Source organism: Palaemon carinicauda, chromosome 37, assembly GCF_036898095.1.
Source record: "Palaemon carinicauda isolate YSFRI2023 chromosome 37, ASM3689809v2, whole genome shotgun sequence".
Taxonomy (NCBI): Eukaryota; Metazoa; Arthropoda; class Malacostraca; order Decapoda; family Palaemonidae; genus Palaemon; species Palaemon carinicauda.
In genome coordinates this window covers 30,520,496-30,534,934 of record NC_090761.1, presented here as the reverse complement: position 1 = coordinate 30,534,934, position 14,439 = coordinate 30,520,496, and the positions used below count along the sequence as shown (strand labels likewise).

Below are 14,439 nucleotides of genomic sequence, written 5' to 3'. Positions count from 1 at the left end.
TTCTCTTGGAAAATGCCTGATTTTTTTTTCAAAAAATTATCAAAAATATAGAAAAAAAAAAAAAATTTATAGCATTTTTTTGCAAGGACGTACCGATATGTCCATGGGGGTAAAGGGATGGGTTTTGTGAAACGTACCAGTACGTCCTTTGGGGGTAAAAGGGTTAACCTTGTTAGCCTCAACCCAAAATCCTATGCAGATTGATCATTGCAACCAATACCCTAATAAACATTTGTTTTAAAATATTTATTTTTCTAAACCATGTGACAGAAGCAAAATTTATATGCGGGGATTTTTATCAATACAAGTAGTACCTTGAGCCAATAATGATTTATGAGAAATAAAAACAATTTATTAGTTAGAATAAAATGAAAATGCTTTTGTATGTAGCATATTATATAATGAAATGAAATTAGACTAATTTACCATTGTGGAGAAAGAAAAACAATATCACTGATACTGTATAAGTCTATTTTTGAAATGTTAATGACAGTTCATTGGTCCTTTAGCTTACTAGTGCTTGCAGTTTCATTGACAGTCTCTTCGGTCATTTAAATTGATTTCATATACAACTGTATATAGTAGCATATGAATGAATTGGAAACTGTATTCTAACTACAGTGTTATCATCAATAATGATATTTCTCAAAAGAATATTAGGTTGTTCAATAGGCCTTGGACCCAGAGCTTCTGAATATTTTCATTACCTCATTTGGTATGACTTATCTGTTTTAGGAGTATCCATGTTTTAACATTATTATTGTTATCATGATTATCATATTAGCACTTTGTCATTGGCCTCATAATCTAAGGCTATACAGACTTTATGCAGTTGTTGTCTTTCAACCTCACTGCGGCTGTAGTTACAAAATCCTCCAGCACGTCTCATCTGCAAGAAGTAGCGATCAACATTTCTAGCAGTGTCCACCAGCTTACTGGTAATATTTGAATCACTATGACACAATATGGATTGCTGGTACTGTACTTAATATAAAGCTTAAATTGTTCCTAAAATTGATTTCTTGTGATTGCATCTACCATGCCCATGCTATGCATGAGCCGATCACACATGCAGCGTCACCACATTAGGAAGTATTTAGATATTGTTATTGGAAGTAGTTCTTCAGTTCATTATGGTAGAAGATGGGCAAGCATTCTGCCGAATGCCAGAGAGCTGTACTGGAATTCTTCTATATAGGAGTACATAAGACCATGCCGAGTAGTGTCCCAAGATTTTTCTACATAGAGGAAGGTTGGGCTAAGCAACACCTAAGTGCCACACCGGTGTTCTTCCTAGTAGAAGAAAAGTACAATGAGCTATACCCTGTGGTGATATGTAGCCCCAAAATAAGTTTGGAGACCCACTGATTGCAACTTCTCCTTATTCTAGTACAGCATATGTTACAGATATTTTGTTGCACAGTAGTGTCCCTTCTTGCATGCTATCATTCATGGTTGCATGTAAAGATATCAATTTGAATAATTCTTTAATAAAAAGAACTAAGATATTTCCTTCCTTCTTATAGGTTGCATCGGATCATTGGGTGATTGGAGTGTAGTTCTGTCAGAACACACTATTTTAATTTTAAGATTTTAGCCCTAAGTATTTTGTTATCTTTGCCAAAACTCATTTACCTCAGGTGCAGTGAGATACATATACAGTACTGTATTTATAATAAAACATATCAAAGAGGACTATAGTTAATACTACATTAAATAGCAGCAACGATTATAGATAATCCTAGATTAGACTTTTAGTGAATCAGCCAGACCTCTTAATTTTTTCAAGCAGGCATTGGAAAGTAAATATAGAGTTAGTTGGATTAATATTGCACTGCAATGCAATTATCCAGGCTCCAAAGATGGCAGATTACATTATCTTCTCAATCAGCTGAAAATTTCCAGACTTTCACCTTTAGGTACTAAATAATCTTCTGATGTAGCAACAAAATCTATTGAGGATAACATCCTTCTCATAAGGAACCTTAACTCAATACCTTCAAGCCACTTTGTAGATGGATACAGTATGAGCTTAACAACTAAATATGGAGGCTAGAAATAGTTTCTGGCGGAGGAATTTCTTTAACCTTAGTTACAATATCAATTCAACTCAAGAGGAGGATAGTGGAGTTTTTAGCAGCTTCCAAAAAGGTTGAGAAGTTAATGCATAGAGTACCATGAAGTAAGTTTTTGAAGGCAATGGGATAGCTACCTGTAGCCAACTTACATCTTTTAGAAAGTCAGCGGAGACTTACTTTTGATTGTGGCCCTTACAATGTGCTCTGTAGCTTTAGTAAGGCCTCTTCACCACCTTCTACTGGCTATAAATTGTCAGCTAGTTTACACCCACCGTGGTCAAGATAGATGGGCTACAAGTTTCCAGCATTAATTCTATGTTTTGCTTTTAGTACCCAGGACATGGTAAGAAATTTTCAGAACAGGAACTGTCTTTGGACATGCAATAAGCCTTGCTGTCTAGTATTACTATAAGGAGCCAATTTTTAGATAAACCTGAGAGACTGCTTGTGTGGACATCCATAACCTATAATCTCCATAAAATCTTAAATATCTTCTCATCTTGAACTAGACGTAACTTTTTGTGACAGCCTTGCTTAGATGGCCTTCCCATTTTTGGAAGATTAATGAAAAGTTATGTCATGGTCTTCAATATTCCATGATTAGGTTGAAGCATGATCCTACTTGTTAAAATCACTGAGGAAAACATATTAATAATGTTGAAATTTCAACCCTGGCAATTGTGTTTAAGAACATAAAATATTTCTACCACTTGCTGATATTAACAAGATATTTTGTGTCAGACATTATAAGTTTGAATAACAGAAGAAATGATCTTGAGTTAGCTTGGGAGGTATGATAATTGGGCTACAATTTAGATGATGTCTCCAGCTTTGTCTGCCTAATTCAGTTTATGTCTTGTTTCCCCTTTCTGACCACAGATGTTATGCTCATTCTGGTATGCATTTAGAAATAATGGAATACTCCGGTTCTTATTCTCTTTAATTCACTGTTGAGTTTCTTTACTCTCTTTAATTTACTGATGAGATTTTTAGTCCTCTAGACTGTTCCGGTTATACAAGGAAGACTTTTCCAAATTTCTGGCAACTGAACTTATATTAGATAACTTTTACTAATGGAATCAAATTCTTTAGCTTTAGTAATAGAGGGCAAAAATTTGAAGGCTTGGCCCTAAGAGTCTCTGCCTCTCCATCTGTACCAGGCTCTGTTTACCTCAAGATCTTAGCAATAGTACCATAGATCTTTACATGGTCAATGAGGTCTTCATGATATCCAAGATATCCATGGCACTACTACAAGGGATTGTTCCAATTCTCAACCTCTTGATAGTTTGAGCTTTTGATTTCATGATCTTCTTTAATCAGGTTACGTACCTTACAGACAAAATTTACATTATATTACCACAGTAGGGCATTCCCAACTATATAGCTACAAAAGCATGTGTAAACTAAAGAGATCTTTTAACTGAAATCCATCTTCAAATACAAATCCATCAGTTAGTAGTGGGACAAAATTTTGATAACCAGTGTCGAAGGTAAAAAATGTCAAACCGACAAGGTGTCGAACAGAAAAGTGTCAAACAGATAAAGTGTTGATAGGACAAATAGTCTAATAGACATTGTGTCAAAACCTATCAACTTTGAGGGAAGTTAATTGGTTACTGCAGCAAAAGGCCATGAGCTAATAAAGTATGTAGACATTATTTATTGAATTTCTTAGATAGCTAACTACTGTAGAGAGTTACTTCAATCATCTAATTAATCACTAAGCTCAATCGATCATTGCTCAACAGTGGCACCACTTGCTTTGCTTGTGATTTAACATTATCTCCTTCCACCTCTGTTTTAGGAAGTAGTTCATGCTTTGCTGTGTGTGTGAATATTTAAGCGTTACTCCAATTATCTAATTTAACATACTCTCTCTCCTTGCTCCTCTTTTGGCATACAGTATATGCTTCACTATGCATTACCAGCATGGGTGAAGTTACTTTAATTATCTAATTAATCCCTTACATCTAGTCAACACAATATCTGATCAACAATTTGTTTGTTTGACACTTTACCTACTGGACACCGTCTTTCGACATTTTTTCCTTTGGCAGTCTGTCTGGCCAAATATCAGTTTACACAGTAAAAAGGGCCCATTTCGTTACCAACAAGAAGTGTTGCCAAGCTCAGCAAGGGTTGTGTATTGTCTTACCAAGAGTTACTGACTGTAAGGTTAGGTATTGATATATTGTTTACACATGTAAAAATTATACAGTTTTTAATCAGTTTCCCTAAATCTGATAAAAATCATAAAGCTACAGCACGCATGGGATGTGGAAATCAATGCCCCAAAGGTAAATATAACTAACAGCTGTCAATCAGCACATTAAATATTGGCTCAACACTAAATTGTGAAATTTCATATTGCATGGCATGAAGAATAACAGAAAATACCTTGAATATTAATAGTTAAAAATTTTCAAAGAATATTTTTACACTAAGAAATCTACAGGTTGTGCATTTTATATGGTAATCCCAGTATTTCTATTATAAATCCATTATTGCCAAGTCCCCAGATTGAAGTTAAATCCAAATTATTGTAAGGTTGAAAGGAGGGTCGGATGAATATCTTACTTTTCTCTCTTTAAAAGAGGTTACCAAGACCTGACGAAGAGATATGAACGCTAAAAAAACAATGACCAAAACCTTTGAGTTCAAGTCTTGGTTTTCTTTTTATCGAAAATGCTCTTGCATCTCCAAAGCTTGAAAAATTTGCTATTTACAGCAGATGCTTGTGCCACATCAACTTCTACTTCAAACCTCAATATTTACAACAAATTAACAGATACTGTGCTAATACAAATACTATGTATAAATTATATACATTACTTTTTGTAAAATGTTGAACGATTCTTCTTCCTCCTGGCAAGAGATTTGTAGAAAAAGTTCAATCGCAGAGAGAAGGGAAAACTGGAGTGGATACAATTATCACTTACACACAGATAACATTAGCTTTGTCATCTCTACATCTCAGTGCCATTATGGACAGAATAAAACTTTTGTAGAAGTTGAAGTCCATTGCTGTTGAAAAATAAAATGCCATCATATGACCTAAATAGTATATCAAAACTACAATAGATAATAAATTCCAACAAATGGTAGTAATAAAAATAAATGATACAACTCAACATTGTGACACTGCAAATTTACATCCACAATATAAATCTATCTAAAATTCTAATTTAATGGAAAAAAATGCCTATTCATTTATATATTCTATTCATGCCTATGGCAATTGTTTCTATGGTGCTATAAGGAATGAGGTGAAATTTGAACATCATTCTCTTAAACTGACAGTTATAAGATATTATTGCCAGCCATTATTAAACTCGGTGCAAATACTACTATCGAGGTAGATCCCATCTGACTGGTTCAATATTTTTATATGAAATTGCAATATACACACAAACCCTTAAAATAAACTGCATAGTAGAGCCCTAAATGAATTCAAATATAACATGAATAACTTTGCTACCTTATTATTGTTATTTTTATTATTATCAGTGAGATAGAGCCTGTATTACTGCATCCCTTAAAAACTTAAAATTTTCATATATTTTATGAATTTGATTTTGTTTAAATTTATAATCAAGAAAGACTTGAAGAATTTAAAATGTGAAAGAAGACCAGAGTTCTTTATAATTTCCTTCTAAATAATAAGACATCAGACACTCCCAGAGAAAAACCTTTTCATTGTTCATATACTAAAACAAGAAGTTTGAATAAGCTATGAACATAATACATTCCTCTTCATAAAGTTTCAGTAGCCCACTCATCATTTTAACCAATTTGATAAGACTGTAACAAATTAAAACTGTATATAAAAAATATAACAGAACAGTATTTCATGAACAATATCACTATGAATGCATGTCTTGGTACACTCAGTACAGTATATATAAAAAAACAACAGAAAATTTGCCAATCTAATTGTGAAAAGTTCACATCCTCTTCTGCAACCTTTCTCTTTTCCATAAAACCACTCAAGAAGTAACAACTCCTCAATATCTTGAACTTTGATATTGCCGTAAGTGCAAAGCATTTTGGGGCCTTTTTTTCCTAAGGAAAACATTGGGGCTTTATAAGTCCCTGTATTAAGAATTGTTATTAAATACTGTATGGATTTCCTGAAAACCCAGGAAAATCTTCAAAAGATCTTGAAATACAACATATGGGGCTTATGCTGTTTTATCCAATCGTGTTTTAGTATTCGCCTGGTAACAGTTGTACTTATGCACAGTATAATATAATGATTGACCTACATGCCATATTTCCATCTATGGAAGCATATCAAACAATGCTTTTGTATTGCATGTTCATACATAAACACAATAAACCCTACATCACAGACTATAAACCATCCATAACTACAATACCAGTCTAAGCACAGCAACCCCTTGTGAAGACTTAACAAACAGACTGGCTAAATGAAAGACACTCCTTAATCTTTTGAAAATTAGCAACTGAGAAGTACCTATGTACTAATGCCAATTCAAATCAAAGTCCACTACACTAATAATCCACATGTTACTCACAGACTTCTTTGCATTGTATCATTCCTCTAGAGTTAAGCCAACATTAAGCAACCACTGTTTCAGAATTGAGTTCGCATAAGGTGGCTTGATCAGTTCCATCAGCATTACTATTATCCACCTCCATAGCTTGAGATGCTGTTTTGGCAGCTGTACTCGTTGTGGTAACAAGAGTTGGAACATTATTATTTGTGGCCCAAGCAGTTGCTGCTGCATGGGGGTAAGGTTGAGCACGCGCATCCCGACGAGCCTTGCGTCTTGCACGTCTCTGTTCCATTATAAATCTCAACTGCTCAACTTTAGTCCTCATAGCTTGATTTTCATCACCACATTCTGAAAAGAGGGTTTAATATGTTAGTTACGGAAGAAATTTTAACTAGATTATCGAGGTAAAAATCTTAATTTTCTAATGTACAGTACTAGGTCAAACTATTTGATATACTGAATGTCACTCAATTTCGACTGAAATTTAAATATTCACGCAAAATAAATATTTTTCTTAATTTCATGTTACATTTTGCATTATACATATGAGAACAGAGCCTTGAGGCTAAAGTAGAAGATATAGACACTGGGTACACCAATGGATTCCTAACTTCTACCATGCACTCAGCTCTTGTGTTAGATGTAGGCAGATCTGGGGGAAAGAACAGGCAAATGGCTTTGCACTAAGACACTCTCTAAAAGGGGTGAGATAAGTGCAAAATAGCGCAATGGCAAGATTTGGATAAATAATTTACCATACTTTACAAATCAAAATTTTGATGCCAAGCAGCTTGAACTACAAGGGGAATTGGAGGAGTAGAGAGGAGACAGGGTATGTAGAGGGATGAATGGAAACACAAGGAGGAGGAGGAGTGCAAAAAATAATGCTACATGAAGCTTGGTCATACAAAATGCCACTGTAAGGTGTTTTAGCTAAATTACATTTGGCTCTTTTATTGGTTTTATCTTGTCCCCACCTATTCCTACATTTAATCCTCTCGCAATCCAATACACACTTTGACATCATCTGTTCATGTAACCATAAGTGCTATATAGAAAATTTATTCAGCCTTCTAATACAATTTTGTTTGTATCTCTCTATTCCTTTGTTGGATACACCCCAAAACATCAACATAAGAAGGTTGACACTAGGGATTGTCATTTGACACACTTTTCCCAATCCCGGGATTTCGGGAAAGGTTAGTGTTTTTCCGGGTCCCGGGAAAACCCTGAGAAATCCATGGATTTTATAAATATTCATGTATTTAAGGAATGAAATATTGCAAAATACTTATAACATGTGATTATTTGATTATTTTTAAAGTATTGGGAAAGACATATCCGCAATATATAATGCAATAAAAAGATGCGTTCAATAAAATTAACGGGCAGAAAATTTAAACTGATTAAACACATAATTTTATGCAGTTATTGCTCTTAAACTAATTCAAGAAAGAGGCACATCTTTTTACAATTGTATGAAAATATCTTATACAATTAAATGCTTTTGTAATATACTGTAAACTGGGTGAAAGAAAAATGATCAATGTTCATTACAAATAAGCAAATTCTTAAATAAAAAGGACTGTAATAACTGTATAAGATCACATTCTTTCTTAATATAACTCTGATAAGAAAAAAGGAGTAATGTCAACACAAAAACCAAAAGTCTTGAATAAAAATGACTGTCTTCAAACGACTCCGAAAAGCATAAACTTACATGAAATCTGCTTCTATGGCAGTTATATGAAAAAAAACTAGAAAACTATATATTCATATATCGCTCTTTTGATAAAATGCCAAAAGAGGAAAATAGTAAATTTTGCTTCTAACTGTTACTACAAAGTACAAACTAATTGACACTTTTATTACTTGGTCGAATTCAAAGTCTGGTGATAAACAGTAATACAGCTGGAAAAACTGTCTTCCTCTATAAATGTGGTTGGTATAGATTCTAATGCAGCTTTTCTCTTGGTTATGTTTGCTATCTTTTTTCCAGTTACTTCAAAAATTTCAAACTCTTCAGTTATGCTCCTGCCAATCACCTGACTTATTTGACCTGTTTTATGGAGTTTTTTATTGCTCCCTCTGGGTCGACTGACTGAGACATTCCTCCTTCTTTGGATTTGGATAAAGCAAACATTTCATCACTATTTCCGTCATCAAGGCGAATAAGAAGTTATTTTGCTGTAGACAAAAGAAGACTTTTTGCTGTAGACAAAAGAAGACTTTTTGCTGTAGACAAAAGAAGACTTTTTGCTGTAGACAAAAGAGGACTTTTTGCTGTAGACAAAAGAAGACTTTTTGCTGGCAATACTTTTAAATCGTTTAGATCAGTGTCAGGTAATAGGTACAGTTATACGGCAATAGCTGCTGATTATTGAAGATGTATAATTTTTTTTCATTTGCACATATTTTAAACGCTGCCGCGATTTTCCGGGAAGAAAAATAAAATCGCATGAATTTTCTTGGACAAAAAAGCAACAAGATCCCGGGATCTCAGGATCCCGAGAAACAATCCCTAGTTGACAAATGATGTCATTATTCACCTGTCATGGGTAGATGCAATATCTTTAAAAGGATATGTTATAAAAGACAAAAATATCTATCCCCAAAGTGAGAGCAGCGGGACAAGATTCGACTACCGTATTGTTTGGTCAAACCTGTCATCGCTTCAATGTTGTCAGCATTTTGAAAGTAAACCGAGCCTCAACGAGAGTACCTGCTACGATAAGGGGACTGTCCTGTTTGACCAAGATGTCATCATCTTAATCAGTGGAGTCAGCATATTTAGAGAAACTGAGCCTGAAGGATATCCATGTTTATGAAATATGTCATCATGGGTGGACACATGCTGCCCTTTTGTTATGAAGTGGGTGTTTTTGTGGAAGCCAATAGAGAAGCATAATTGTTAAAAAACTCCTTCTATGGAAATGACCACTGCCCACTGTAATTAACTTTGTCCATACATGGGTGTATAAACTTCAAGAAGAGATTATCCAAGAGAGATAGGACAGGACATAAGACAAGAAAGGAACTATGTCCGAAGCAGATGAGAGCCAAGTCCTGACGAAATAAAAAGCAGAGAAGACCAGAAGCCTGACAGGGTTCATTTCCAACCTTCCCTTCAACCTATCTCCAAAATCCTGTTATGGTTGAGAAGAGACAAATTGAAGCAGCCAGCCCTCCCTGCTTGTGACGAGAAGTAGCCAACACTGCCTGCAGCCTGCCTTAGTTCAACACTATCATCAAATTCTTGGAGAAGACTTCTCATGTCCATCTTGATGCCACCCTTTCTGTAACATCTCCGTATCCAGTCATCGTGCCAGTTTCATCTGAACTTCAGCCGCCTTTCTGCAACGTTCTCAAGCCTGAAGTCTCCGTACCAGTATCATCTCAGCTGCTGCAGAAAACTATTCCTTAAGCATTTCTACCTTACTGACTGTTCCCCTTTTCTATTGATGTTTTGATTGATTTGATTTGTCAGTTAAAGTAAACGAATTAGTAACTGATTTTCATTATATAAGTTTATGGATAAATGTGTTGTATTTTTTCGTGAGTTTCTTTTTATCTTCATTTCCCATCTTTCAATGGTTGTTGTTGGAAGTATTTATTTTAATTATTAAAAGAACCTGTAACGATTTTAAGATCGTACATCACCTTAAGAAATTTGGCCCAAGCTAAAAATCATGAGCCTGACAGCAATTTTGTCATGGCCGGGATCACCTTGGAGAGACCCAGCCAATCCTTTCATCGATTGTCTACATTATAAACTTTGCCTCTACAGGCTACACATTCTAAAAGCAGATTAGACCAGACACTGTAAGAGAAGTGTTACACAGACTGACATAATACCCTAATTCAAAAGACCTTTTTCTTTGATCGAGGAGTTATAAGACGAACTGCTAGAATTTTATGCAAATAACAAAATTCCAATTATAGAGAGTTTTACAACGAGTTAAGGAAAATATTGGCTTCAGTGGACGCAATGAAAGCTTTCGAAAGTTACTGCATGAAATAGGTTTCTCTTATAAAAAACTGAGTGCAAGAAAATTTCTGCTAGAGAGAAGTGATATTACAAGTGGAAGAACAAAATATTTATGTAAAATTAAATGTTTAATGGAAATGGGAGAACGATCGTACAGTACATATATATAGAAGAAACCTGCGTTAACTAAAATTATACTGTAAGTAAGTGTTGGCAAAATGATTCGTCTGACCATGCAACTGGCATAAATCAAAACCAGTTAAGGGTAGCTGACTCATCATCCTGCATGATGGATCAAAGGATGGCTTTGTTCCCAATGCTGAGCTGGTATTCCAAGCTAAACACTATGATGGAGATTACCATAATTAGATGAATAAAGATGTATTTCAAAAATGGTTCACAATGCAGCTACAGTATTCCAAACATACCTCCATCTGTAATTGTAATGGACAATGCTTCATACCATTCAGTTCAAATCGACAGACTGCCAACAATGTCACGAACAAAGAATGATATGCGAGATTGGCTGAACAAACATGGTGTAAACCCTCCAGAATACCTTACAAAATATGAGTTATATGAAATCAAGGAAAAATTCACGAGAACCAAAATATGTAATCAACGACATAGCCATTCAAAATGGTCACCAGATTTTACGATTACCTCCTTACCATTCCCATTATAACCCAATTGACTTCATATGGGCTCAAATAAAGAAATATGTTGCTTCAAGAAACAATTTCAGAACGAAAGACTTGAAAGGACTTTTGCGGGAAGCTTTGGAATCCATCACTACTGGGAATTGGGTCAAGGCTATTAAGCACACTGATAACATTATAAAGGAAGACATGAAAAATGATGTCTGTATTAACGAATTCATTGAATCTTTTGTGATAGAACTACCTTTATCTGACAAAGAGTCACCATAACCATGTTTGATAACTGAACCTTTGCTGTTAAAAATTTATTTCTATTAATCAGGATTTGCAATGCTTGCTTACCAGAATGCATGAAATATCACACGAGGTGGGGCTGAAGATGAATAGAAGAAAGACAGAGATGATGAGAACGGAGTATGCAATGGAAGATGAAATATCATTGGAAGGAGAAAGGATTATTGAGGTTGAATCATTTAAGTATTTAGGAACAATGATCCCCAATACAGGGTCTTTAGAATTAGAGTTTAGTGAAAGATTGAAAAAAGCAAATCAGACAATGGCTAGGTTAAGTAAAATTTAGAAATCAAATCGCCCAAAATTTCATATAAAAATCAGACTAAAGATCACTTTAGTGAGATAGGAGTTACTCTATGGACATGAGTCACGGTATGACAATGAAACAATCTCCAATAGATTTAGTAGATTTGAGAATGAAGCCCTCAGAAGGATATTGGGAGTTAAATGGCAGGACAGGATTAGAAATGAAACTATAAGAGAGATTACTTGAGTACCATATGTGGATGAGATCATGATGAGGGGTAGATGGAGATGGTTAGGGCATGCTCTTTGCACTCCCCACGAGAGATTAGTTCACCAAATGTTTAACTGGGCTCCACAAGGCACTAGAAGAATTGGAAGACCCAGGCTTACATGGCTTGGGACTATAAAGCGCAAAGTAGGAGATGATGAATGGAGAAGTATTGAATTAAAAGCTCAAGACAGAGACGACTGGCGAAATCTAACCGAGGCCCTTTGCATCAATAAGGGTAGGAGGAGATGATAATGATAATCAAATAAATTTTAAAACAATACAAACACCAATGTAAATATACTACATTAAACTTAGTTAATCAAATCCTTTGTATAGAATCATGTCTTTTAATAATCAATCAGAATTGAGAAATGAATTTATTTGATATCAAAATTAAGATTATTTCTGTTAGTGTGATGATCTTTTTATAACAATTTTTCTCCTTGTTATATCAAAGAGTTTCAACTTTGTTGTTACCACGTGGTTGAAAAAAAAAATGGCGTAAGGAACAATTTAAAGAGAGTATCAAATTAAAGGATCATTCTTAGACCGTTCAAATCTAGGTGAATGACTTATTAGCTGACCCTTTTTTCCTTTTCTTGGCTCGCCCATAGATTATAGAGGTCAAGCCAGTTGGACTTCAGCTACCAAAAACACATATACATAGTGGAGTAACATTACAAATTCTCCAAGTGCTAAACACTCCTCTTCTTGCTACCTTACCCAAAACAACATAATTTAGGAGCTAAGAAATTTGCAGTCTTTATAAAAAACAAAGAAAAAATACCATTTGGGTCTACACCGCCATAAGCATCAAGGTCTATCAAGAGAGCTTTAATTTCACCCGATCAAAAAGCTAAACTAGTTAGTTTAGCCTCTGGAAAACAAGAATGAGGAAGATCAAGTTTCTCATTACTCTGCTTACTGTCAAACACATCAGCAGAGTTGCCTTTCCCTTTGGACAGTGAGTGACAGAGCCATCTGGTTTAAGTAAAGGAGAAACTGTTGCATCTTAAGGATCGTAATACCCTACGTAGATTTGAAGGTTTGTCGCAAGCAGGGTCAAAAGCCCTAGAATTCTTTTTACATCAGACTGTTCTTCTATGGGGGAAAGTTGTCTTGAAAAGATGAGATTCAATCTTGGCCAGATGCTCTGAACAACGGTGAATTCCCCCTATCTGTTCTCTCAAACAAATGTAGAGTCAGCAATAGTAAAAATCACAAGACTGGAAAAAACTATATCAGGAAGAAGAGAGACGACAGCTAGTATGTCTGCCTCTCAGCGCCAACAGAGAAATCTTGTATAAGATACATAGTCATCCCGTAGTTAAAACTACTCGGACCAAGGGAGAGAGTTTGCATCCCCCTGAAGGTAAAGACCACAGGTTCAATGGTTCCTACTACTAATAGGTGTGTCCCTGGACTTACCACACGTAAGGTGTGGACATTAAAGTGTGAGAGGTGGAAGTAAAGTGGTCAAGGACCATTCTTGAAATAGCATGTTCAGGTCTCCCCCTTTTCCCTCCTTCTCTACCATGGTCAGTCTAGATACGCTTCCATTAACAATGTGTTGAGGTGGGCATCTACAGCCTGCCTGCAATTTTTTCATCGTTTGTATGATACAACCTTCTTCTTTGGCACACTAGGCATTTTGCAACAAAACACCAAACTATGAATAAAAAATGCAAAATCATGATATATTGACAATATATGATTACAATGAGTAATACTCTTATTTATTTATGAAAGATTGGCGAGTAAAATATATTCTCATCAGCTATGTCTTCTTATGGGCATATCTTATGCTTTTGACCTATTTAGTTATCATTTCTGACACCTTATGCATCTTTCAGCATAATCTTCGTCGTTGTCGTCTTCTTTCAGCATAATCCTAACACAAAAATTATAAATATATAAGCCAGTACACAAATGAATAGAAAGAATGTATCTGACTGGCAATGGGTGACGCTGTTCCTCATTTACACAAAATTAGTGTCAACAACTTTCTTGTCAAATTCTTTTTCAGAACATTTTATGCTCTTGGTCTATATAGTTACTGTTTCAGTATAAAAACAATAAAACTATGAATATATAAACATACACACAAATGAGTAGGACAAACATATATATAATATATATGAGAGAAACTAAATCTATGTTTGCTATTCCTCATAAATATAAGCAAAATGGAGATAATGAATTAGACATCAGAGAAAATGGTCAAATATAATGGTAAAGTCACCCAGAAAAACATCTCACCAATTCTAGAAAAAGAATACGAAAATATGCACCCAGGTCGGAAAAAGGATGTCTACAGGATCTGGCACAGTTACGTACATATAGAAAAAAAGCTACTTTAGCCATGACAGAATTTTTTTTT

At 34.9% G+C, this 14,439-nt stretch overlaps 1 protein-coding gene across 1 annotated transcript in view; it reads right to left on the bottom strand.

Moving 5' to 3' along the window:
- Positions 1–503: 503 nt before the first annotated feature.
- Positions 504–14,439, bottom strand: part of LOC137629547 (midnolin homolog) — a 34,589-nt gene continuing 20,653 nt past the window's right edge. The window contains exon 6 of the mRNA XM_068360968.1: positions 504–6,949. Coding sequence (XP_068217069.1) covers positions 6,663–6,949 — 287 coding nt within the window. The 3' untranslated portion in view covers positions 504–6,662. The remainder of the gene's footprint in view (positions 6,950–14,439) is intronic.